Source organism: Marmota marmota, unplaced genomic scaffold (genome assembly GCF_001458135.2).
Source record: "Marmota marmota marmota unplaced genomic scaffold, marMar, whole genome shotgun sequence".
Lineage (NCBI taxonomy): Eukaryota > Metazoa > Chordata > Mammalia > Rodentia > Sciuridae > Marmota > Marmota marmota.
The window spans coordinates 24,153,122-24,180,577 of NW_025999869.1; the positions used below are offsets into that span (position 1 = coordinate 24,153,122).

Below are 27,456 nucleotides of genomic sequence, written 5' to 3' on the forward strand. Positions count from 1 at the left end.
AGAGAGAGAGAGAGAGAGAAGAGAAGAGAAGAGAAGAGAAGAGAAGAGAAGAGAAGAGAAGAGAAGAGACACAAACAGGTACCACTCTGGGCAAGGCTGGAGCATGAAGTCCTTAGAGGCACCGCAGGCCAGCTTACCTGATGTGGTTGATGATGAGGTTTGTTGGAGGAATGAAGAAATCATCCACTCCTGCAAAGGTTGTTCGGATGAGGTGCTGGCCCTGGCCAGCACTAGCTTCTGTGATCACCTACAACATAGAGCACAGTCCTTGTGAGGGCCCATCCAGGCAGAGGACTGGAAGCCTGGAGACACCTGTGTGCTCAGGTGTGGCCCCCAGCAGTGGGGCTCCTTGGGAGGGAGAGATGGTGGATAAGTCTCAAGGAAGAGACTGCAGCAAACATAACTGCTCAGGAATGCAGCAGGCAGGCACTCATCCTGCCTGGGAGAGGAAGTGGTGAGGCAGGAGAGATGGTCCCAGTCATTCCCTCCTTCATGGCTCAGCCTGCCATCAGTGCCCTGTGCCAGCCATTGCAATGACAGAGTGAGGACTTGAGGGATGGGGTTGGAGATTCTGAGGGGGGGTTCCTGGAACTAAAACATCATTCTGTTCTGAGACAGCCTCCTTTCCCTCTAGGGATTCTCACCTTCTCAATCTCAAGGTCACCCTAGGAAAAGAGGGAAAGTCCTTTAATAATGAAAATATTAAGTGGTGGCATTGTTTGCTGGGACTTTATTTTCCCACAGTGCCAGGTTCCCTGGGTTAGGGAATCTGTGGTTTCCTATTCACAGAGATATTCTTTGAGAGTTGTGAGTCTGAGATTTATTTGAGAAAGCAGGGATTCCCTGCAGGTATGCATCAGAGATGTTACTCATGCCAGTTAGATGTCTTACAATTAGGATGCTGGGGAGATGATGGTTTTACAAAGAAGACTTGCTGTGAAAAGTAAAGAATTAGGCCTGTGCTTTGTGCAAATTGATAGTGACAGAACATGGCTGATCTGTTTCCTTGGATGCACTGCTCTCCCCCCCCCCCCCCCCNCCACAGGACTCTCTCTCCTAAGCTGCCAGTGTGCCTTCCCCTGACACAGTAAGAACCATTCTCTGGTATGTGTCCCTGTTGTGTCTGTGTCAGGGGAAGGCACACTGGCAGCTTAGGAGAGAGAGTCCTGTGGCATGTGATAGAATGAGGTCTCTGTGTGAAGCCCCTGTGGCCAGGCTGAGCCTGAGTCAGGTAGTCTGTATCCCTCTGCCTTAAAGTTCTAGGCTATTGCCCAGAAGGAGGGAGATCTTCAGTCATGTGAGGGGTTTGGTCAACTTGTGGGCAGTTTTGGTTTAATGTCCCTAAGGATAAGCCCAGACTCTCTGGGCAGGACAGGAGGCAGAGCCTAGTGAGACATGTTTCTTGATCATGATTTTGTGGCCAGCATGCAGAAAGAGGGATCCAGATTTCTGTAGCCCAAGGCTGGGCCTATAGGGTGAGGGCAGCCTCTGGTGGGGGGCTTCTGACTCACACAACTTGGAGCTCTGGATGTTCTGCCTTTTAGGAATGGGCCTGCCTCTGGCTCTCACTTCCATGAAAACACAAACACCTGGCCTTCCCCCTCAGGCAGGCTTGAGATTTGAGTCTTCACCAGGCTTCTCGTTGGGGGTCAGCAGGCTGAATGCCGGAGAGTGGAGGGATGCTCACTGTTATTTCAGTCTTGGGGCAGTTCTCAAGTAGCACTGGGTTATTTTTCCTGTGATTTTCCTTTTTAAAAAATGGTCAAATGATACTTTCATGGCAAGTCCACGAGAGAAAATCTCATAGATCTGGGCATTAAGAAAATATCGGCACAAGGAAACTGGATCACAGAGTGTCTGGGGGAAAATGCCAGAGGATTCTAAGGCAGCATGCAATCACTGCTGGATATCAGGCCTGTCATTTTAGCTTATAATAGAGATGGAAAATTACAGGCTGTCATCGGTCAGTGTCATTCGCGCTTCACCACTCTGACACCCTATATTCAGAGGTTACTTCATCAACACGCAGTACCATGGGCCACTGAACTGATGTGGGCATGTCAGACTTGTTTCTTGAAGTCATAAATTCCTTCTTGGCCTGGTCTTGTGTCCTGGCACTTGGCTGGGCCCACAAGTGCCCTTAAGCTATCTCTCCGGGCTTGCCTCAGGAGATATACGTATATGGCTGAGTATTAGGAGATGTCAGTTGGTTACAAGGGTAGGAACAAGAAGTCTAGGCATTTCCCTCAGAGGGTGGACAAAGCCAGTTGGGAAGTGATACCTAGAGATGCAAAGGAATCAGGTATCCAGTGGGACAGGTGGAGAGGTAGCTAAAAGCTGGGCCTGAGATTTTAGCTTTTAGACATGCGGGGCAGAGTTCAAGGAGAGACCAACATTCAAAAACTGGTTGCTGGGGAGGCCTCAGTTATGGATACATCTTCACGTAGTGACAGCAAGATTTGTTTAACAAATCCCTTCCTGTGGGTATTTAGAGAGAATATTAGGATATTTTAATGTTTCGCAAATATAAACAATGCAGTGACATAGAATATCATAGCTAAATCTTCGTCTACACTCATGATCACAGCATTTGAATATATTCTGAAAAGTCAAGGAGATGGATCAAAAATGACTCCTTTTTGGGTCCCATTTGATAATTGCTGTGTTAGGTGACATTTCCAGGAGTAATTTTTGCAAGTACTGGTTTCCTTAGCCGTAACCCACCCTATTTCTTTTTTTGGTGACAATGTGTTTCCTGGACGGATGATGATCACCATTGTCTAATTCCTCCTATTAATTAAGATGCTTTTAGTGTTTTGCCGTGTAGACAAAGATTTGCTTTATTTTTTGGGAAATAGATCTTTTCCATATTTAAGGAATTTTCTTCTATTCTGGTTTTTAGGCCTTTTATTAAGACTGTCTAGTGTATTTGATTAAATGCTTTTTTGTACTTACTGAATACATTCTCTTTTTTCCTTTTAATTTGTTGGAGTTATGAATAACATCATTACATCCTAGGAATGTGTTTCCTGTTTGAGCATTCAGATACATTGCTGGACTCTTAATATTGTGTTTTGAATTTTGCTTCTGTATTCATTGATGAGATTAGTCTATAGTTTTTAAAATATTATTTTAAACCAATTTTTATAGTTATAATTATACTGGCTCTTTAAAACAAAGTAAGGAGCTGTATACCCCCTGTATGGTTTGGGATAGTTCAAATAATATTAAAATTATCTATATTTTGAAGCCTTGATAAAATTCAGATGTACATATTTTTATGGCAGTTCTTCAATCTAAAAACAAAACAAAACAAAACAAAAAACCCTTCCATGACAAATCGTTCTATTTCAAGTTTCCTTTTTCTAAAGTTAGGTACTATTCTTTTCTTTTGCATTTCATAAACAATCACCTATTTCTTAAGGTTTTAAAATCTGCCACCCAGAGTTGCAAGGTAGTATTTAATTCCAGCTATTTTCATCTTCCTGTATCTGCAGTAGTAGTTCCTTTCTCATTCTACATTTTGTCTATTTTTGTTTTCTCTCTTCTACATTAAGGTAGGGAAGGATTATTCTGTTTTTGTTTTCTATTAATTTCAGTCCTTATTAATTCCTTCTTAACATTTTGTTCTTTTCCCAATTTTTTAGCACAAATACTCCCTTTCCATTGTTAACAAGCTTCCATTGTTAACTATTCCTTGCATACAGCTTTCTGTGTATCCTGCTGGGTTTGATGTGAAATATTCCCTCCCCCCCAACCCCCGAAATTGCTTTTGATCCAATACCTATCTGGGAATGAAATAGGTTACCATTGAACTATTTCAAATTATCAGATACTATAGCCGATAACATCTAATTTTACAAAAATTTTGAGGTTTTCTTATGATTTCAATAGGCTTTTGTATATGAGAATGTGTGAAAAATTCTATTTGGCAGGTGAAAGATTGCCTATATTTATTAAACTCAGCTCATTGTTTCTATTAATTTTTTATATCATTCTTTGTCTCCTCGGTATGTACAATTTAAGTTCATTTTAAATCTAATTGTTAAGACACTCCTGTTTTATGTAGTTAGTTATGTTTTACACCTTGGCAGGTCAACGTCTCTCTGACGACTGTTCAGAGCTTTTGACCTTGAAGTTGCCTCATCTGATGTTCCTGTTCCCTTTCCCAGACATCTCTTACTCACCTCTTATCACTATTCCCACCCCGTTAAATTCAACCTTTTTTATCACTTCATCTTATTTCATTTCATGTAAACAACTTGTTGCTAATTTTCTTTCTTTTTTTTAAGCCCAATTGGATCATCTCTGCTTTTAATAAGATAATTCAGCTGGTCACATTTGGAGTAAGAGATACTCCTTCTTCAACGTTCTTTGTATCCTCTCTCATCCCGACAGAGGGAGATTTTTGAGTATTTTTTACTTTCCTTCGGCTTCCTCTCCCTCCTTTTATTTTTGACTGAAATAACTCCACCTTTAGTTGTAGTCTGCTGTCAAGTGCTTCTCACGCACAGTGTCCCTCCCAATTCAAGCCACTTTACTTTCCTCCTATACCTTCCATCCCCCTTGCTTTTAAATCTTTTTCTTTGGTTCATCAACACTTTCTCTCCCTTTTCTCTTTCCTTTTGATCTGGTCCATCTGATGTTCATCTAAGTATCTTAAGTGAGGCTACACACTCCCAGAGTGTTTGCATACCCTTACATCATTTATTTATTTTTTGTCTTGACAGGTAAATTATGTCTCAGCTGGAACAGGACCGTGGGGTTTTAGCCTTTTCTTCTTCACAGTATGTAGATGTGGCTCCGTGGGCGTCCAGCTACTGTTGCAGGTGAGAAGTTCAATGCCAATCTGCTTGTTTTGTCTTTTATAGGTAATTTGCTCTTTCTGCTCAGAAAGATCTTCCCTTGCAAGATTTTCCCTTTATTCTCGGAGTTCCAGAATTTTACTTTAAAAAGGGCAGAGATGTCATTTCTCGTCAATTTAGACTGGAACTTGCAGATCCCTTTCAATTTACCTGGTTAATATTCCAAATTTACTTAATGTTTGATTCCATTTCAACTGTGACCTTTGTCTAAACTTCTGTGGTCCTTACTTCACATCTCAATCTCTTCATGTGTTTGCTTTGTGATTTCAGAAAGATTCATCTTTCAGCTTACATTTTTTTTTTCTCAGTAGAAACCATTGAATTTTCTAATTCACTGACTGTAGTTTCAAATTAGGAAAAAATTTTGTTCATTTTTAGTTGACAAAACAAAACCTTTTCTGGTGGCCCATCTCTTGAATTTACTTAGGTACATTCTTAGTGTTATTTTATGGATCTCACAGGCAGTTCTATTTCTCTGGGCTGATGCTCTGTTCTGAGAAACATTTATTCTGGCTCCTAGGTCCTCAGAGGGCTATTATTATTATTATTATTTTCCCAGCTCACTGGAACCCGGGGCTGGTTAGTGGCATCCTTTGAGTAATAGTAATCTCAGTTTACAGGAGGTGAAATAGCATCTCTACCTGACCCAGCAGAGCACCAGGAGGTTGGCTGGTGGTTGGGGCCAGTGGTCAGTCCCTGAGAGGGAGCTTCTCCAGACTCTGGCCTTCCCAGCCTCTCACCAGTCTTGGAAAGAGGGCAGAACCATCTCGTTTGCAGTTCTCCTCAATCAGGGTTCTGAGGGAGAAACCCTGATGGCCCAAGCCACCCATTGTATGTCGTGAATTAACTCCTCTCCTGTATTTTCAGAACAGCCCTCTGCAGTGTCTCGGAGAAGATGGAGCGCACAGGCATTGAATTCACTTTTTGTAGGGCTAACTCCTGTCCTGATCTCTGGTGAGAAAGGCTAGGTCAGGCACACTCAGCACAGGACTGGGTGACTTTCCCTGGCTGGTGGAGTGAGGATCCTACAGATCTCCAGAGCTCAGCCCTTTCCTAGGAGATAGTAAGCACAGTGCAGGGGCTGACGACGTGGCCTCCACAGCCACAGGCAAACTATTAGCACTCAGGACATTGTGTTTTTGTTTATTGATATAATTGCTCTCTGCTGCTCCTTTTCCTTTTTTAATTATGACTTTCTCTTTCTATGTCTCCACCATGACAAGATGAAGCACAAGATCCTCACCAGAAGCTGAACAGTTGAGGTTGCCTGATCTTGAGTGGAATCATGAGCCAGAATAAACCTTTCCTTTATAAATTATTCAGCCTTGGGTATTTTGTTATAGTAACAGAAAATAGATTAAGACAGCCAGCATCTACTACTTGCTTTCATATTATCCTCCAGTCTGTCTAGCCCAAGGTGGAAGAAAGAACTGTCTCCCTTCTCAATGCCTGGACCCAGGGCTTTATCCTGATTGTGGGAGTTACTAGCTCAGAAGAGGCAGGTATTGTGGGGTTGGTGGGGACTGGGTTCTCATGACATCGGAATTTTATTATCATCATATTATTATCTTCAGCAAGAGGCATGGCCTAAGATATCCTGTTAATTGAGAGGGGCATTACCCTGAGGCTTTTTCCTACTTTCTCCTTGAGGTTTATGGAAATATTGTGGATATATGTGATTAGACACCTAGGAAAGCAGGAGATCTTTATCATGTAGGGAGACAGTCCTTCTATAGGATGGGTGGCAGCCTCCACGCACTCAACATACCTGGAGGCTTGGTTGAGACTTGTGCCTGTCCCCCCAGCTCAGGACCCACACTTGGTCATGTGACTTGTCATAGAACAGCTTAGCCGGCAGAGGATCCACACCTATGGACTTGAAAAAAACAGTGACACGTTGGTCATCATTGTGGTAGAGGCTGATGGAGACGGGCCCTTCTGGGTTTTTGTACACGGACCTCACTCCCAGGAGAGTGGAAGGCTGATTTTATAGCATTGTCAGTGACCCTGTTTTGGAACCCAGGGCAGAACCTCCCCTTGGGCTTTGACTTCCCAGACATAAATTAGTTATTAATTATGTTCTCTCTTTTATTAACTTTTTTTTTCATGTTTTACTTAAAGGAACATAAACCAACTTGGCAAAAGCCTAAACACAGAGGCTTTACATTTTCCACTCAGGAACCAGCTACAGGACTCTCCCTTTACTGTTCCTAGAAGCTTTGTGGGCCTCTTGGACCCTCAGTATCCTTTCCCAGCTGCTTGGTGCTCTGAATTTTAATGAGTTGGTCCTTCCCCCCTGGGTCATCAGAGGCAGACTTTGAGATCATCTCTCTTAACTTTGTTCCATTCTGTGCAGCCTCTTCCATATTCTTTAACAGAAGCTATTGGAACTTAGACTGTGGCATCAGGCAGACTAACACTCTCTTTTTATTTTATTTTTTTAAACTGCAATATCTGAAACTGCTTTCTGCTGAGGGTATAGTTTCTCCTAGGGTCTTGTTACGTGCAGGCTATTTTCAACTTCTTATCATGTAGTTTTATAAGTTCAAAACCCTTGTTGTGTAATGCTCATGCCATTAGACTATGGCCCCAGCTCTTCTTGTCATTGGCCAACATCCTAGTTATACTCTGTTCACAAAAGATGTGGACACCAGGTTCACTGTCTTCTTTTCTACCACACACTTGGTCACCAAGTTTGGTGCCTTCAAATCCACATGGATAATTCATCTGAAGCCTGGCTTTCTTAGTTCCTTTTTGGTCTCCACAATCTTTACCTTTACCCCAACTCAGCCTCAATAAATTATACCTTGTTAATATAATTTCCAAAATTTCAGTCTCAACTGACCATATTCTAGCCTTTCTGACTGACCAATGACTAGCCTCTCTGCTCATACTGTCCACACTGGTCATACTGGGCAACAATTCCTTTAAAGAACTGTCTATGGAGTTCCTGTTTTCACTTAACCTGAACTCATTTCCACTAAGTTTCTGTCTATTCTAGACCTTCACACCAAGCTCCAAGGTCACCTTGTGATCCTCCTGACATTTCAGCAAGACCTCATTGTGGTTCACTGGTCCCTTCTAGAAATATTGTCTTCATTTGCCCTTCCACTTCCCTGGCTCCTCCACTCCAGTCTGATGTCCAAGCTGGCATGGCCCAGCTCTTCATCTTTGGCCTAATTCTCTCCTTCTACATCCTTCCACTGGTATTGGAATCTAGTAATTCTCTACATGCACCTGTTGCCTGAACCTCACACATTACAGAACTGAAATATGTTTCTTCTCTTATCATCACCTTCTTTGAGCCTCAAGGAGAGGCTGATTTTATTTTCCTGAATTCACATATCCCGTGGCCTCTGTGGTCTCCAGTGAGCCTTCCTTGTTCTCATTTATCTGCTAACTTCCTACTTCCCTGATACCATTCCCCCGACCCAGAGCTTCCTAACCTATCCTAATGATATCCCTTGAACACTATATTTAGTTTCTTGTTGTTTCTTTTTAAAAAAATCCTTTTTGAGGGCTGGGGATTAGCTCAGTTGGTAGAATGCTTGCCTTGCATGCACAAGGCTCTGGGTTCAAACTCAGCACCACACACACACACAAAACAAAACAAAACAAACAACCCCCCCCCCACCAAACCCTTTGTTTTATACATTCTAAACCCTTTGGATTATACATTCTCCTTTAGATATCTCATTTATCTGTCCTCTTCACAGCAAAAATTTCCCTCAAGTTTGGATGGGATCCATTGTCTCTTCTTTCTGCTTAAGCTTCTACCATCAGATTTCATGTCCTGAGGTGGTATGGAGGAAACCTGAAGAGCTAAGCTAAAAATCTATTAAAATCAGAGCAGAATTTCCCACAGCCTAATGGGTAGAGAGCAAAGATCTGGCAGGGAAGAAATCCTAGTGAAAAAAACCAGGCTCTCACTTAAAAGCCTCAAGACTGAAGAGGTAAATAGAGTCTTCCAGAAACTTTAAAATGGTTGGTTCTCTATGCTCCCTGACTACCAGAGTAGGTGAACATTTTTAAGTAGATGATAACTATTTAAAGTCCTTAAAATTTTTTATATAGAATGTTTGGATTCAAAAAGATCTCTAGGCATTCCAAAAGGCAGATGATATGACTTAAAACAACATGAAAAAGACAACGAAAACCGATCCGGGGGTGAGTCACAAAAAGTTAATAATTGAGAACTTATATATAAATAGGGGCTCTAGTAGGAATTTTAGAAGTGAAAAATGAAATACTTGAAAAAAACCTAATAAATAGGTTTTGTTAAACCCACCAGACATAGCAGAAGACAGAATTATCAAACTGAGAAGTTGATGGAACACATCCAAATTGAAGGAGATGTGGGGCACAGTGGAAAGGTCTGACCTTTAAAAAAAAATTAAAGCACAGTTCCAGAAGAAGAGAGGAGAGAGGTGGGGGAGGGAAGAGGGGTAGAGGGGGAGGGAGAGAGAGAAAAGAGGGGGTAGAATGAGGCAGCAGAACATGAAGAAATAACTGATGAGAATTTTCCCATCTGATGAAAGATCTCTACACATTCAAGAACTTCTGCAACCCCAAATGAGAATAAATACAAAGAACAACACACCCAGGCACATCATAGTTAAACTGCTGAAGACCAAAGAGAAAGTCTGAAAAGCAGAGAGAGAGAGAACCCTACCTTCAAAAGAACATTGATAAGACTGACAGTTAACCCACCGAAACAAAGGAAGATAAGGACAACTTCTCAGAATGCTAGAAGAAAATAATTGCCAATCTAAAATTCTACACCTGGTGAAAATATTTTTCAGCAACAAAATAAGGCATTTTCATGCAAGAACTGTGAGAATTTGTTACCAGCAGACACTAAAAAGAGCTATTAAAATGATTCTACACAGAGCTATGGACTTCAAGAATAAAGCACACTAGAAAGATATGTATGTGGCTAAATGTAAATTTTTGCTTGGTAAAATGATCATCATGTTTTATGTGGTTAAGTTACATGTGGAATTTAGATTCATTACCAGAGTAATGCAGGAGGATGACTAAAAGAGTTAAAGTATTCTAATATTATTGGGGAAATGAAGTAACAGTTTTTATGCAACTCTACTGATGAGTGTTATAATCTCTGATGTTAACAACATCATAAGGGGGCATCTTCAACAATCTAATAAAAAATAGAATTAAAATGTTTGACAAATAAAAAAAGGAAAACAAAACCATGTAAATAAGAAGATAAAATAAAAAAGTAATATGGTAAATATACATTTTTTGGGGGGGATACTGGAGATTGAACTCAGGGTCACTCAATCACTGAGTCACATCCCCAGCCCTATTTTGTATTTTATTTAGAGACAGAGTCTTAATGAGTTACTTAGTGCCTTGCTATTGCTGAGGCTGGCTTTGAACTTGTGATCCTCCTGCCTCAGCCTCCCAAGCTGCTGGAATTACAGGCATATGCCACTGTGCCTGGCTGGTAAATATAGCTCAACTATAAAATTAATTACATTAAATATAAATGGATCAAATACTCCAAGTAAAAGACTAATATTATTAAACTAGATAAAACTCAAAATTTAACTCCATATTACTCTATGAAAGAAAACCTAAAATATGAAGACATAGAAGGATTGAAATTAAAAGTATAGAAATATTACAAGGCCACTAATAAAAATAAACCTGATTTAGCTATACTAGTATTAGGCAAAAATAGACCTTCAGGAAAGTAGCATTAGTAGATATAAGAGTGTTATTTTCCTAAGAATAAAGACATCTTTCCCCCAAGAAAGAAATTACAATTTAAAAGCAAAATTGGATAGAACTTTGAGAAATAGATAAATCTATAAGCACAGTGGAAGATTTTAACACACCTCTTATCAGCTGACAGACTAAGTAGATGAGAAAATCAGTAGGGATAAGAAATCTGAACAATATAATGAATCAGCTTGAACAAAATGACACGTATAGAATACCACACCTAACAATACCAGAATAAACGTTCTCAAAGTGCACATGGAACATTTACCAAAATTGACCAAAAGCTCAGTTATAGAATAAGCTTTTGAACTTCAAGGGACTGAAATTATTCATAGTGTATTCTCTGATCAATTACCAAAAATAGGTAGAAAGCCTTCTGTTGCATTTGCCAGGAGAAACCACACAGCTGGTTATACACAACTTTCTTTATACAGTGAACTTGCATGGGGGCAGCTGAGCATTGCTGGAAAGAGACAAACTCTGCTGACTGGTCTCACTTTAAATTTACATCCACAGTCCTGAAGTGGGTACTCACTATTAGTCCAGGAGCACTATCACCTGGCTAATTCAATCTCACATTCAGCTGTTGTCTCTTTCCTCAGACCTCCATCCCTGGTGATACTTTTCCTTCTTATTTCACTGAGAAAGTGAAAGCAACCAGAAGAAAGTTCATCTAACTACCACCCACTATACCACCAATTTGCACCTGTGCCTGAATGCTTTCCATTTCCTCCTGTTCCAATGAAAGAATGTTCCTTTAGCTAGGGCTAGCATCTTCACTTGTGTACCTTGAATCCCACTGAATGCTGTGATGTCACCCACTCTAAATAAGTTCCTTTGACATCCCCTTCCAGCTGCCTCACTTGCCTACTTTCACAATAAACCTCCTCTATACAGTTGGCTACATTCCCACTTTATTCTCCATCATTGTAACTTGAATCTGCACCAGCAAGCTCACAATCACCGTTATCATTTCCCATCCTTGTGACCCATGACTGTGGTATCAAACCCAGTGGCCAGTTCACAATTCCTAACATGTGAATGCTCCTAACAGCATTCATCACTGTTGACCACTATCGATTGGAACATTCTCTGCTTTTGGCAGTTGGAGTATCACCCTTTTCTATTTTTTTCTTTAAGGTTACTCCTTCTTGGACTTCTTCCTTATTTTTGATCTTTAAATACTGGAGTGTTTTAAGTCTCCAACCTTGACTCTTTTTTCTATATTACTCTGATTATTTAATCTAGTTCTCTGGATTTAATCGGTCCATAGGGTGATGATCTCCTGCCTAGACCCTCTCTTGACTCCAGACCTATTTATCCCACAGCTTTCCTGTCGTCTCCACTTACATGTGTAGTAGGATTTCAAATATAATTTTTCCCAACCTTCTCCATATTTTCCCCACCCTAAGTCATTTCTACCATAGTATTTAGTTTCATATTGCTGCAGTAACAAATTACCACCAATCTGGTAGCTCAAAATAAGACAGATTTATTCTTTTACAATTCTGGAGACCAGAAAGCCAAAGTCAATTTCACTGGGATAAAACCAATATGTTGGCAGGGCTATGTTCCTTCCCAAGGCTTCTCCTTGCTTTTCCTAGTCTCTAGATCTGTAGTCCTTCCCTTTGGTGCTTCTGGTCTTCAAAGCCAGCAACGTAGCATTTTGCTTTAGTTCTCATGTTGACTTCTTTATCTATATTGTCAAATTTCTCTCTGCCTCCCTTTTATAAGGACATTTCTGATTGCATTTAGGATCCACCCAGATAATCAAAGGATAATCTCTTGATTTGAAAATCCTTAATCACATCTACAAAGTCCCTTTTGCTACACATTCACAGGTGACATTCACAGGTTCCAGGGATAAGGATGCAGACATCTTGGAGACCATAATTCAGCCTACCACACATTGTGAATGGCATCACCATTAAGCAAACAAACATTTTGATTCCTCCTTCTCTTGAACCTTATGTTTAACCCATCAGAAAGTCTTTTAGGCCCCACATTTAAAATACACCAAGGATCTGATCATTTTTCTCCACCTCCACTGCTATCATCTTCTCCTCTGGATTAGATCCCACCATCTCTCTACTCTTCCCATCTATTCTTAAGATAGCAGATGTATTGAATCTAAAGATATAAGTCAGATCATGTCACTCCTCTGATTACCCTTCAGTGGATTTCTATCTCACTTTGGATTTTATTCTAGGACTTAATGGCCTCCAAGGCCCTCTCTTTGCTTACCCATGACCTCGCTGCATCCTACTCTTGCCCTCATCAATATATGGTGCTCCCAGTCTGTGTCCTGAATGGCATTCAGTTCTCAGATTCTATTCACCTCTAGAGAGAGGGACCATTGAAAAGTATTACAGTCCCTTTGTTATATTTCATCAGTTTTTCAAAGCTCCCTGAAATTCTGATTTATGGTCTGCCTCTTTGATTACAATCTAAGTTCTGGGGACCTCAGTGCTCATTCATGGCTATCTCTTGAGCATAGTGAATAGCTGCACATGATTTTTTTTCCTTCCAAGCAGAGCACCTCTCCTAGGAGCTGGGGAATGTGCAGAAAGCAAAGAAGCATGTGATAGGTCATGCCCCAGAATTTGCATCATCCTCGTTCCCTTCAAGAAATGTACCTGTAGGACTTTCTGGGCTTGAACGTCGACCACAAGGACTCTGCTCAGTGCTGGCTGGGCCACATAGATGTACCGGTTCCTGATGTTAACTGCAGATGCCCACTGGCATGACTGGGTGGCACTTCCTTCTCCTTGGGGACAGATTTCTTCCTGTAAAGGAGAGAGGCTGCTATGTATCTTCTTAATCCCTCTTTCCTGATCTCCCTTGGTCCCTTTCTTCCCTCTCTTGGAAACCATGGGATAGACAGAACATGGCACACCAGTCCTCCCACATCATCAATTTCTCACCCAACATCCCTCCTCCCACCTCTCAGAGGCTGTAACCTCATTTGTACCCTTTCAATCAGCACCTTCCTGGTTCATATTCGTCCACTCTGGTGTGCTACCTTCTCCTCTCCTCGTCTTTGTCATTTGAAACTTATACTAATGGCCAAAGATCTGTAAGAGTTGCCCACACTCTTTTTCCACTTTCTCATGGCTCATAAGCTCCTCAACCCTTTGGCTTTAGTCCTTACTACAAAGCTTTGTCACCAAGGTCACTATTGACTCCTTGGTCATTAAATTAAACATCACCAACATTTTATTTGCACTTGGGCCATCAGCTGACAGTACTGACTATTGCTTGGTTTCCTTCCATCCATCCGCAGTGGCTGATTCTTCCGTGTTGTTGGGTTCTGCTCAGTTTGCTGACCTATGTCTCAGTACCCCAGGTTCACTCGTGAATTTCTTTTTTTCACTAAAATCAACTCCCTTGTTGATCTCATTGAAACCTATGGGTGTAAGTGCAGTCTTCATGCTTACATTCCCAAATTTCCATTTTCAGTTTGGGTGTCTCCCCTCAACTCTATGTTTATATAACTAAATGGCTTGCCCTGCTTGGTTGTTTAATGGGAATCTCAAACTTGTATGCCAAAAATCAGTGGTCAATTTTAGCTCCAATCCTGCTCATTCCACTCAAAAACTGGCAGCTCCATTGCATTCTTAGACCAAAATCTGTGGGGCTGTCCTTGACTCTTCTCCCCTGTCCATTGTTCCCATCAAAGGCGTCACAAATCCTTTCAGTTTTACCTTCAAAATATTTCCACAATTATGCCCTTTCTTACCATCCTACCTCTGTCAACTCTGGTTCAAGTCACATTCTTTGTTACCCAAGTAACTGCTTAGCATCCAGACTGTGCTCCTTGCTTCCACCCTATCCTTCGCCCACCCGTTCTCCACACAGCAACCATAGACAGGGATCACTGTAACATGGAAGTCAGATCATGTGACTCTTTCTGACTCCTCCTACCCCAATAAAATTCTCTCTTGCTTCTTTCTCCCTCCTCACTCTAGTCACATGAGCACGCTTGTTACCTTCAATCAAGCCAGCTTCCTGCATTAGGGCCTTGGCATTGGTAATTTCCTTTGCCAGGAATGCTCTTCTCCAATATCTGTTTGGTTTATTCCCTTGTTTCCTTCAGTTCTTGCTTAGGTGATTATTGATTATTGAGGAGCCTCCTCTGACCTCCTCTACCTTAGCGCCCCTAGCATTCCCTACTCCCTTCCTTTACTGTAGTTCTTAGGTACACTTGACTTTATACATTGACTTGTACACCTGGGCACAGTCTTTCTTCTTCTACTGGATGGTAAGCTCCCTGAGAGCAGGGTCTTTGTCTTCTATATCCTCATCCCTAGCCCAGTGCCTAGCCCAGAGTTGGTGCTTCAAATATATTTGTTGAATGAATCAGTGAGTGCAAAAGGGGATCTTCTTTGGTCTGTCTTCATGACATATATTCCCATTGGTTTCCTTATTACCTTGGCCAGATCTTGTCTTATTATTCTTAGTGGTCCTCTCAGTCTGAGCTGTGGAGTATCCCAGAATTCCATTCTAGGTACCCATCTCAGATCTCTGGCACACACCCATGTCTATCTCCTTAGCTTGAGCCAATACTTATTGCTAATGGCACAAAAATTTCTTCTCCAGCTCCTGTTTGATTCTTTCACAGCCACTTCATCCATACCTGAACCATCCCTTTCCATATCTGATTCTCCCTCTGGGTCTCCATCACTATAGGTCAGCCAAGTCCAAGGCATGAACAACAACTTTGATTTTTCCTTCTTTCATAAAAATCACCATTTATTAGTCATCATGGATTACCAAGCCAACCTCTAAAATCACTGAGTTCATCTATTCCTGCCTCCATTTCCATTTTTCTCTTAGATGACTGCAATTGCTATAAAGCTGGTCTCTGTCCTTTTACCATTGCCCTTCTCTGTATCTAGTGTTCATAATACCTCCAATTTGCATTAGAGAAAGCTGAGGCTTAGAGAGGTTAAGTAACTTTTCTAAGCCATTTAGTTTACTGAGTGACAGGTGGGCTACGACTCCAGGTCTATATGACTGAAGGCTACACCTTATTTCATATGCTGCTTCCTGCTGGACCAAATGGACACCTAATCTAGCAGAGAGGTCAGAGCGCCATCTCTTCCTCCTCACCCTGCACTTTTTAGGGAGGGTTGTCCCATTGTAACCTTCTGGTGAGGGATTTAGACTTTTTTTTTTTTTTAATATAAAGACCATTTTTGGGGATTGTTGCATGGCTCCCCATGGTTTTCTGTTGTCTGAAACACCTTCTTACTGTCCTGTTCTAACTACTTATCCAGTAATACGGAGTACCAATTAGGATCTGGGAGATTTTACTCACTTCATGGTTAGGTTATTGGAAATATATGAGAAATTAGTGCCCGTGTGACAGAGGGCAATTATTTAAACCTAATTGCTAGAAATTAAGCAGGACCAGTCTTTCCTACTAGTTTCATGGTTATTGTGTGGAAGAAAAGTTAATTAGAGGTTGTACTTCTAAGAAATAATTATTTCCAATGAAACAGACTGGAAAATAGCTGTTCCAAGCTACACAGTTGAGAAGGGAAACAGCCTGAGATCTGCCACAAGCCAGCACAACAGAGCATCAAACTGACCTAGGAACTTCCTGAGCCAAGCCCACTTCCACACATTTTACAGTCATTGCCTTCATCATCCTATTCATTGTGCACCCACTGAGGACTTCTGTGCATGTCCTTCAGGGGAGGGCAGGAGGGGGATTTGAAATGGCCCTTTTGGATTCAGTGTTATAGTCCAGTCCTTGAGGAGCTTAGACTATCTCATGAGGCCAACTGGGAAGCAAGCCAGAGGGAGAGGCCTGGTGTGGGAGGCATAGCTCTTGGGGGTGTCTCCTGGCAGCAGTCTTAGGAGTGGGAAGGGCTTTCCTGGCTCTGCCACCAGTAACCACCTCTTCTGCCTCTGCCACTCACACTGTCACTTTCTACCAGGTCTTGTGTTTCATCCATAGCACCTCCGCCACACTGGGCATTCGTGTGTGTTCATGCTCTCCTTCCCCAGTTCTGTGAGGGCACACCTGTCTGGCAGCTAAATGTTCACCATACTATGACCATGAACCTCTGAAGGACAGGAACCCATGTGTGCTCCTTGGGCCTCACCTATAGCTCAGGGCACAGCAGTGGCTGCTGGATGAAGAAAGAGAACTCTTAGCTCATGTGTTCCTTCCTTAGCCTTGGAACAAATACTGCACATAATAAATGGAATCTAGGAAACTCCATGGAGCACATGGTTGCACCAACTTTTAGGATTTTGTGTGTGATGTAGAAGCTTCCCCAGGCACAGAAACTCACATAACTCATGAAAATCTTCTCTGTGGGTTTGAGGTGCCTCTGGATCTCACAGTCCATGGGGTGGATGACAATGATACCATTATCGGAGAAGATGTAGAACATGTTTCCCACACTGAGTCCTGGGAGGAGCAAACACAGCATGGTCATGCCCTTCTAGCAGCCAGGCTCCAGGCAGGGTCACATGCAACATGGAGCACACAAGACTCAAGCAGATTGGATGCAACTGATGCAGACCAAAAAAAAAAAAAATTGTAGTTCCCAGCAGAGGTGGAGGTAGGGATGAGCAGCCAGCTCGAGACCCCTTGCTTGATGGTGGATGGAGGACCTGGAGAAAGTGCCCCAAAGGCTGGGAATCAATAAAGCCCATCCCCAGCTCTGTAGTACCCAGGCTGTCCTCCCAAACATCCACAGCTGTCCTACATCACCTAGCGCTGGTCACCAACACAAGTTTTCAAATAAATGATGGCCTTGGCATTGACATTTGTTTGACACTTCCCATTCTGAAAGGAAAACCTCCCTTGATTAGTTTTTGTGGAGTAGTCAAAGAAGAATGGACCAGATGGTACCAAAAAATGTAAAGGCTGTTTTTTTGTTTTTATTTTTATTTTATATAGACACTCACTGCCATGGGGAACCTAAGGATGCTATGGTTGCTATGCCTTTGTCTGCACTTGGTCATTTGGTCCTTTCAGACAACTTGTTTTTATTCTGGCCCATGAGTGTCTCTGGGGCATCAAGGCTGGGCAGTGCTGCCTGCCCCCATCCTGCTCTACTGTTGTAGATCTCTGTGGAGAAGACACTCAGACCTCAGAAAGGGCCTTGGGGACCAGTCTTCTTACTTTAAAGATAAAGAGTCTGAGGTCGAGGAAGGAAGGGCTTGGGCAAGGCTACTTGCCTTTGCACTCAAGCTGGAGTTAGACCATGAGTCCTGCCTGGATCCTCTGTCTCCCAAGTTTGTCTATTAAGGAGAGACATGGCACAGAGAGATGTAAGATCTAGAGCTCTCCCAACTTCTTTCTTCCTCCCCCCACTTTCTTCCTGTCATCTCCCTTTCTCCATTTCTTTTAAAGAGAGAACATCAAGATTTTTACAAGTTCTAAGAAAAATATATGGAAAACTTTTTCTTGGCATGCTGAGAAAACCCATGTACTGGCTTAATGGATTGTTTTGGATGAGCTTTATTGAGTTAGAATATAATAAAACAGGAAAATAAGAATCATCTCATTTCCTTCCAAGGACTCTGCAGTCTGCAGCCAGCACACCTTTGGTCTGACTCACTTGGCAAACTGCTTCCACTCACATCTAGGGACCAGAGGGGTCCAAGTCCCTGCTAAACCACAGACTCTGGGAACAGCCTCCCTGGGCTTCCTGGAAAATCAATAACTGGAAGAACTAACACAAGATTGAAAGTTTAATAGAGTCCACATGGGGTGGGTAGCTATAGCTACATTTCCGGCTGAGCACAGTGCCCTGTTCACAGTCAGCACTGGAATATGAGGCTCAAAAGATACTCATTCAATACATAATTGACTTCACAGGGGACCCAACTTCATGATCCAGCCCCTTAGAAGGTTCTGTTGAATTTAGCTTCTAAAGGAGCTTTCTGGTTTTTGTTTACTCTCATCATCTCCTCTCTGCTAGAGATTTGAATGTGCTGTGAGGTCCATGATTTTTTCCTCTTGGTTTCGGTATTCCCTTTCTCCAGGTTTTGAATTTCATCAGTGAAGCGCACAAGCATCTAGCCACGTAGGCATGATAGAATTTGCTGCTGCATTGTTCAGAGCGCAGCACTGGCCAGCCCTGTGCCCTGAGGCAGCTGTGGGTTGTCAGGGAGAATTTGGGTTTCTACAGCTCATTTCACATCTCTTGCATCCCTAGTAAGATCTCCACTTTTGAAACTTGAGTCCTTCTGCAACAACCTCCCCTTAGCAGGATGCCACTTTTTAAAAACACGGAGCACAAGTTGCTTGTGCATTGGGGCCTCAGTTCAGGCAGTGACCTCTGCTTAGGACTGAGAGCAGCAACTGGAGCTGTTGGTAGAATTCCTCATGTTCTGGGTCCTGCCTTTTGCTCTCAGATTCACTGTCAGCTTCAGTGTTTCACATTCAGGAAACTGTCCTGGGCTTGTGTATGTGCACACATGCTAGACAGTGGGGAACACTATGCAAAGTTCTTGTAGAAAAAAATGAGACAGGAAACACGTGGTTTTTAAAATTGATGTTATGTTTAACCCTGGCAATCTCAACGTGCATCCTATAGCCTCTCATATTCCACTCTGTGCACTGAGCTGGAGAATAAGTCACCCAGGGTGATTTGAACTTGGATCTGATGCAGGGGTCATAGGACTAGGACCCATGCATGAACATGCACCTCAGGCAGTGACTCGGGCTTTATGACCCAGCTCCCACATGTGCACCATTTTGAACCACATGAAATTGCTGATATTAACCCAGTTTCAACATACAAAAATGGCATTTTCATCTGGATCAACCTAATATCTAAGGATTTGACTAATAAAATACTTTTGAAAATGTATATGTGGAAAAATATATATTTACAGAAACTATGGTTGCTTTTTTCTTTATTTCATCACAGCATACCTAAGGTATAGCTACTGTAGATCCCAGGAGGGACGGGCAACTTTTTTTTTTTTGGGGGGGGGTTATCTTTTTAACTTTATTTATTGCAGTATTGGGATAGAACTCAGGGCTTTTTAAATGCCAGGAAAGTGCTCTACCACTGAGCTACACCTCAAACATTTTGGTCTTTTTTAAACAACACAAGATAAAGCACAAAGCCCGACATCAGTATCAGCTACTGGAAAAAAGCACAGGGCCCAGATCTGACCGGGAGCTCCTGCCAAGTAGTCTGATTTATCTGAGGTTACAAGCAGCTTTCAATGAAACTCTCCGTTTTAAACTGTGCCTTTAAAGACACTAATAGGTTTTTAATCTGATTCAATGGGTATGCCACTTGAATTTGATTTTGACTGCCTCCCTTCCATTGGATTTGGCATGTGGGCCCTGCTTGAGGGGACTGCCTGGGATCTGCAAAACGGATGGCTGCTCAGAGAGACGACCTATCATGGAACCATGAACACATGCGATCAAAGGCACAACATGGAACAATCAAGCTTGGTACCTTCCTCTCTCCACAGAATGTTTGCCACTGTACAGCAGAGAATTAAGAAAGCCAGAACACGATTGCCAGAAGGGAAAAAGGAAAGCATTGTCAAACCTTTACTGTGGTGATACATTTCATTTAGAACATAATGGTACCCAGTCCATCACTTATCGACTCATTGGCCCAGCAGCAGCATCTGTCTTGTAACTCTGGACGGGAGTGAACACTTCCAGGTCTCAGGACTCTTGATTGCTAAATGAATCTTTGAAATTAGGCCCCAGGATCACAGCAGCTAATAAAATTCCCCACATTCTGTGGATGATAGAGAGCAAGCAACATCTCTCCCAGATTCCCCTGATTACTTCAAGGAGAATTGATTTTCAACTAGGATCCTCGTAGGAAGACCCTGTGAAATACTTTTGATTATTTTCTTTGATGACAAAGGCATAGCTTGGAGTCTGACCAAGGGAAAGAGACTGCCACCAACACTCGTGTTCATGGATTCTTACCTGCGGTTCTCCCTGGGGTGCAGTGGCTATCACGGAGAGCACACTAAGTACAATGGGTGAATGATGATCCCTGGAGTTAAGGCCACCATGGTTAAGGCCTAATGGTTTGCATACTCAGCAGTTTCCCCTTATCTGTGGGAAATATGTTTCAAGGCCCCCAGTAGATGCCTGAAACCGCGGATAGTTCTAAACACTCTATACACTATATTTTTTCTTTTATACATTCCTATGATAAGGTTGAGTTTATAAATTCGGCATGGTAAGAGATCAACAATAATGATAAAATAGATTACAACAATATACTGCAATAAAAGTTATTTAAGACTTACGAATTGTTCATTTCTGGGATTTTCAATATAATATTTTCAGGCCATAGGAGGTGAAACTGCAGATGGTATTATTGTATGAACTGGCCAGTTTCTGGGCCACTGTGGGATGGGGGCACCTTGCATGGTATGAAAGATTTTGGGAATGAGGGGCAGAGATTCTGATCAGACAACAAGTGGGAAACAGAACTGGGGCTGGGATATTGAAATTGTCTTGTGGTCCTGGGCTCTGTCTGCTATTCATAGACTTCTGCTATGTTTCCAGAGCTGTCTAGGTTGTCAGGAAAGGTCTGACATCTGGGTGTCCTCTGAACCCAATTTTGTGCATAGAGGATATAGGTTTACTCTAGCCTTTAAGAGCTCATGATTGGCAGCTGAGGCCCTGGTCTGTTGGTCCCCTCTCTTGCCACTTGACAGCCCCAACCAACTCAGTGAGGAGCATAAAGGCAAAAGTGGACTCACAGGTCTTCCTTGCTGAGTCCTCAATGAAGAGTGAGGAGATATCTTCATCCACGCCCACCTCATTTTTGGCAATGCAGGTGTATGCACCTGTGTCTTCATACCGAACACTGCTGATATGGAGCTCACTCCCATTGGCTGCAGGAAAAATGATCAGTGATCAGGGTGACCTGCTCTACTGGACACCCTCCTTCCCTTCCTCCCCATTCCCTTCTTGGGACTGTTGAGAGTGTTGCAGTTGAAAACACAGCCCCTGGGCAGGGTTGGGGCAGCCAACATCCTGGATAATGCATCCAGGAAGGGTTGGTACAACTGAAACTCACTGAGGGCAAACTGGCACCTGATGGCTTCTCATCATTGCTCTCAGAAAGTCCCCAAGACCTGTGCATGGACAAGGAAATCTGGGGAGATGTCTGTTCCCTCCTAACATGTCAGACTTAGAAATGAATCTAGCCTCTCATTGTCATTCCTGGGGTGAGAACCAGCTTGAACTGGATGGAATACAGAAGCAAGGGCAGTTCTTACCTAAAAGTGAGAGTTGTTTAGACATCTGGGCTGAGACATCCATGCCATTTTTCAGCCAAGTGATTTTGGGCATGGGAATGCCCTCAGCATGGCATCTCAGGCTGGCTGCCACTCCAGGCTCCTGTGCCTGGGTCTCTGGATAGACGCGGATGACAGGCGGCACTGTGGGTGAAAATCAGCATTGGTAAGAGAAGGTCTTCAGCTGACTCCAGGCCCATGGCCCAACCCTGAGATCCTCCTCCAGAGGGTAAACCTCAGAGGGAACTCTGGAGCTCTCTTCTTTGCCAGCTTACAGTGATCCTCTTTGGCAACCCAAAAGTCTGATGAAAAGGACTCTAAAGTGGATTGCAACAGTAAATATGTCCAGCATTGTACCCAGTAATTCATGGATTTCAACATTATTCTAAATATGATTAGAAAGACATCCAAATATTTAATGCCATTCAGCTGCTACATGTAAAGAGCAAGAGCCAATGGATTTTATTTCTGAATGAATAAAATTCAAATATATTATTTCTATTATCGGAAAGCTATTGGACAGGGGCTTAATTTCTTGCAGGAAATGCTCTACCCAGCACTTATGGGCACTGACTGGCAGAGCTGCTAATTACATCACTGCTCTGAGGAAATTCATTGATTTTCCAGAGTGTCATTTTAATATTATCTCTTCCCTGGAACCTGGGTAAAAGGCCAGGTGTGCCCTCTTTGCCTATGGAATGAGTCATCCATGGGTTCTGGAAGTCAAGTTTGGGGCTGGGAGTGTGACCTGGCTCACTGGCCAGATGAGCATGAGTGGGCAAGTCTCTGGCACCTTCCATAGTACTCTGGCTTTTTTACACAGGCTGACTGTGGGGTGGGACCTGGGGGAAGCAGAAATTGTCTGGAGGATCCTTCTCCCAACCCTAGCTCTGGACCCAGGAAATTGAATCAGTATCATTTTCAGTGGAATTGAAGGCTTATAGTCATCCATACATTTTACTCTACATACTTCTTAAAAGGACTTCCTCTTTCCCTCCCCCAATTCCTGTTTTTATGCTACCAGGGATTGAACTCAGGATCTATGTGAGTTGGACAACCACTTTACCACTGGGCTACATCCCCAGTCCTTTCTTTTAAATTTTACTTTGAGACAGGGTCTTGCCAAGTTGCTTAGGGCCTTGCTAAGTTGCTGAGGCTCGTCTCAAGTTTGTGATCCTCTGCCTCAGCCTCAGCCACTGGAGTAGCTGGATTACAGGCACATGGCACTATATTTGGTTTCAGAAAGGATTTGTGGAAGTTTACATAAAGATACTCGGATATAAACTCAGCTAATATGTATCACCTATGCTTTGGAAAGGAGGGAGGTAGGCTCTTCCTGAAGTAGACAACTGTATTTCCCTAGAGTTATCTGGAAGTTTTTGTTTTCTAATAAGAGAAGGTGTCCCAGTACTTGAGGAAAAAGATTCTTTTTGGGACCAGAGTGAAGGCAAAATTGATGCTAATGTAGGAGGAGGTGATGGCATTGATCCTGGAACCTGAGCAAGGTGGCAGAATTCTGATGATCCATACTCAGGTAGGCAGGGGACAGGAGAGAAGCTCCCTTGTTCCTTGTGAGAAGTGAACTTGGCAACTCCAGTTGAAACTCCTCAGGATCCTGCTATTCATGTGATCAATGGAGTCAGTTTCAAGTCTTTCTTTGGATGACTGGGGCAAAGTTAGGGGGCAGAGGTGAAATCTAAGTGGACAACTGGTAAATCATAAGACCTTACCCTCAAATGGCCTAGAGACGTTTTAATAACATGAACTCAGAGGAGATTAGGCCAAACTGCAGGGGCCTGAGAATGATAAAATCTGAGTCCTCTGAACAGCTTGTCTTTGTTAGAGGTTTTAGGGAAGAGGTCCAGGGTGCAGCAGAAGGGTTTTGTCCTAGTTCAGGCCACTGGGGATGGAGGAGGTAAGTGGGGTCTAGCTGAGGCATGGCTGAGGACGGCATAGAACATAGATGTGTTTCCTTCTCCTCTGGCCCTATTGGTTCAAAGAGGAAAGAAAGAAACTTCCCCACAGCTTACACTGGGCAGAGGGAGGAATGGGGTTCAAGTTGAGTAGAGAGAATTGTGGTCAGGAGGTGGTAATTCAAGATCCCAGAGGTAGAGCCTAGGAACCCTGAGCTGGCGGGTAGCTGGAGAAGGTGCTAGAGCAACCAGAGTTCTAGAGTAGGGGTGACCCGGATAAGGGCTCTAATAACCTGGGCTCATGGTAGGTCACCATCTATTTGTACACGCCTTCCTGGCAACCCTGGTAGAAACCTAAAGAAAGTAGAAGAGTCGATAGAGATAGGAGCAGAAATGAATGAATCAATTAGAAAGCCAAGAAAAAGTAATTGATAAATAAATCTAAGGGCTGACTCTTTGTAAAAGCCAATAAAATAGCCAAAGTTCTGGCAAGTTTGATCAATGAAAAAAAAAAATAGAAAGAACAGAGGGGATTAAAAGATGTGAGAATACTGTACTCAATTATGGGTAATAAATGTGAAAATCTCAATGAAATGGATTATTTAAAAGGAAACTTTAAAGCATCAACATTGCTTTATGTAAAGATTAAAAAAAAATTTAAAGTGCTACTAACCCCAAAGTCACTCTGACTAGTTTTAGATCAGATTCCTTTGTATACTTAAGAATTAGATAATTCCTGGAGTATAGAATAGGGAAGACATTCCAAATTCCATCACAAAGCAAGTATAACCTGGACAACCCAAACCTGGCAAAGACCAAACAAACAAAACCCAAGACAAACAAATAAAAAATTAAAAAACCCCCACCAAATAAAAACAGGTGGCTACACACTTACTTGGGACTACATATAATACAATCCCAAGCACACAGTCAGCTCAAATCTAGCATTGTACTAAAAGAACATTCTGTATCCAAGTGTAATAAATTTTGATGGCTAACTAGCAAGAAAACTATAATTGATCAGATCCAAAGTCAAAGGCATTCAAAAAGAAAAACCATTTGATTCTCTTGCTAGGTACTGAAAGGGCCTTTGGGAAAAAAAATTCAAAATCCATTTCTTCGGGGAAAAAACCTTCAGTAAAATAGAAACAAAATGCCATTTTCTTCCTACATGAAGAACATCTCTATAAAAATAAGCAGCAGCACCATTCTTTGCAGAATGGTAAAACATTAAGTCAGGAAAAAGAAAAAGGAGATAACATTAGACTCTGATGTTATGCTGGATGTTTCAATGGAAGGCAGCGATAAGAGACACAAATATTAAAAAGGTGCAGAAAAATGGTATTTTTATGTGGATATCCTCCAAGTAACAAACCAAAAAAGTGGTAAGGATTAAGAAGTGAATACGTAAAGGGGTCAGTACCAAAACATACAAAATTAGTAGCTTATTTATATATCAGCAATGGCCAGGCAGTAAAACAGCAGGAGTTCATAACCCACTTGAATCTAATGTATGAAATATGATATGTCAAGAGCTCTGTAATGTTTTGAACAACCAATAATAAAATAAATAAATAAAAAAAAGAAATGACCCCCATTCACAAAAGAATGAATTTTTATGTAAACCTCACACCTTACATAAAGGTGAGCAAAATAAAAACCACAGAAATAAAAAAAAAAGAGAGACTGAGGCATGAGGATTGCAAGTTCAAAGCCAGCCTCAGCAACTTAGCAAGACCCTATCTCAAAATAAAATATAAAAAAATGGCAGGGGATGTGGCTTAGTGGTTAAGTACCCCTAGATGCAATCCCTAGTACCAAAAAAAAAAAAAAAGTGTGAACCTACATGAAGAAAACTATAAAACTTCACTTAAAAATTCTTCAGTAATTGGAAGAGATGTTCTTGGATAGGAAGACTTTCTAAATTGTTAAGAAGTAAAAAATGATAAATGAAGCTGTACATTTAATCTAATTCTAATGAAAACCAATTGATCAGGGCTTGCCAAAACAATTTTGAATTTATCTAGAAAGAAAAAAATGTGCAAGTACAGTGGAGGAAAATTTGAAAAATGATCATGATGATTATTGCCTTCCTAATCAATTATTACAAAGTATTACAATACCAAATGGAGGATGAGAGGGTTCTCATCCCAGATTCTGGCACCATGTTAGTGACATTGAATGAGTTTTACAAAGCTCTGTCTATTCGGTATTGTGCAGACAATGTTTATGAAATGCCACGCAAGTGTCAGGCATGACACAGACAGCAGTGAATAAGAGCCTCAGTCTCCGCCCTCATGGGATTGAGGAAGTCTGAAGAATTAACTTCAAGCGTGAAGATCACTCCCAAAAGGCAATTTGGGACCACAGGGACGGTAGTCCCAGAAAACTCATCAGAATAGAGAGCAGGTGCCACTCTGTGCATCTCACACAGGAAAGACTTAACTTTCTGATGACTGGGAGCCTGTCTTTTTATTGTGGAGGGCTTATCCAGGGAAAGGAAACTCAAGGAATAGGCCTGGCGTCCTCCGTGATATGAACACCAGCATTGAAGATTGGCCTTGGCTCTGCCTTGACCTTTGATAGAAATCTGTAGACCCATGAAATGCACTAGGACTACCCCCCAGTGTCTGAGCCCATTGGTCTGGGATGGGGCTGGAGAATTTGCATCTCCCTAACAGGTTCTTGGTGATACTCTGAGTCAGCTTGGAAGCTCTTCAGACCAATTCAGGACAAATTTTGAATTAGTGTGTGGGAATGTTCGGGAACAAAGGGAAACTTGATTGGTTTACTTCAGGGTGTGTGGAATGAACCATTCATGTAAAAATACATGACCAAAGTAAGACACCTGGGTCTCCACTGGCAGGGGTTAGAGTAAGACACCCTCTTCTGGTCTTGAGGTCTCCTTGAGTCGAAGACATCCAGAGGATAAGACAGTACCTCCATAGAAAGGCTAAGGAGGGGACCCCAGACCTCTGCCTGCTCCACCTCCAATGCCCTCTTCCTCCCTACTATGGTCCCAACTTTCTAACAGGGAGTCATCAGGGCTTTTCTTCTCATGCCCTTTATCCCAGATCATGCCAGTCTCCACAGGAAGCCTAGGCCTCCCCCAAAACCTCCGTTGTGCCATCTGAAACTCAAGTTCTGTCATTAGCAAAATCTCTGAAAGTGCTTTCAACCTGCTTGCTTCCATGGAAACCTTTTTTCCTGAGGATGCTGCTTCTGCAGCCTTCTGGGTTTTTCTTCTTATCACTGGACTGGGAGTGGCCTCGATGGCCCTTGTTGCCACTTCCAGACCATTCTACTTCCTTTCTCCTGGAGAATGTCCAGTCTCGGGCCCTCTCTGCCTCATTCCTAGATCCCCCCCCCGCCCCTCCCGGCTGCTTCCTGGACCTGGTTCCAACGTCTCTCTCACTCCTTGGGGATTTTCCCCTTTGCAATGGAGATAGCTGAGCACTTTTTTTGAAATGTCATCTTCACCTGGCTTCGGAATGCCACTCTCTTAGTTTCCTGCCACTTTCTGGTTTTTCCTTCTTAGTCTGTTTTTCTGGCCTTTTCTTATCCCTCAGGCTCTAAATATTTGTCCACTGACCAAGAACTATCTGCAATTCACTCTTCTGGTGATCTGTGTCTACTTGACTTCATAAACCATGTGCATCAGAAAT

General features: G+C 42.3%; 1 protein-coding gene across 1 annotated transcript in view; it reads right to left on the bottom strand.

Moving 5' to 3' along the window:
- Nucleotides 1-27,456, bottom strand: part of Fstl4 (follistatin like 4) — a 405,787-nt gene that overhangs the window by 4,800 nt on the left and 373,531 nt on the right. The window contains exons 9-15 of the mRNA XM_015492824.2: nucleotides 21,861-22,022; nucleotides 21,339-21,473; nucleotides 20,060-20,086; nucleotides 16,919-17,037; nucleotides 13,250-13,399; nucleotides 6,634-6,741; nucleotides 138-247 (exon numbers count right to left, since the gene is read on the bottom strand). Of these exons, the coding sequence (XP_015348310.1) occupies nucleotides 138-247; nucleotides 6,634-6,741; nucleotides 13,250-13,399; nucleotides 16,919-17,037; nucleotides 20,060-20,086; nucleotides 21,339-21,473; nucleotides 21,861-22,022 (811 nt within the window). The remainder of the gene's footprint in view (nucleotides 1-137; nucleotides 248-6,633; nucleotides 6,742-13,249; nucleotides 13,400-16,918; nucleotides 17,038-20,059; nucleotides 20,087-21,338; nucleotides 21,474-21,860; nucleotides 22,023-27,456) is intronic.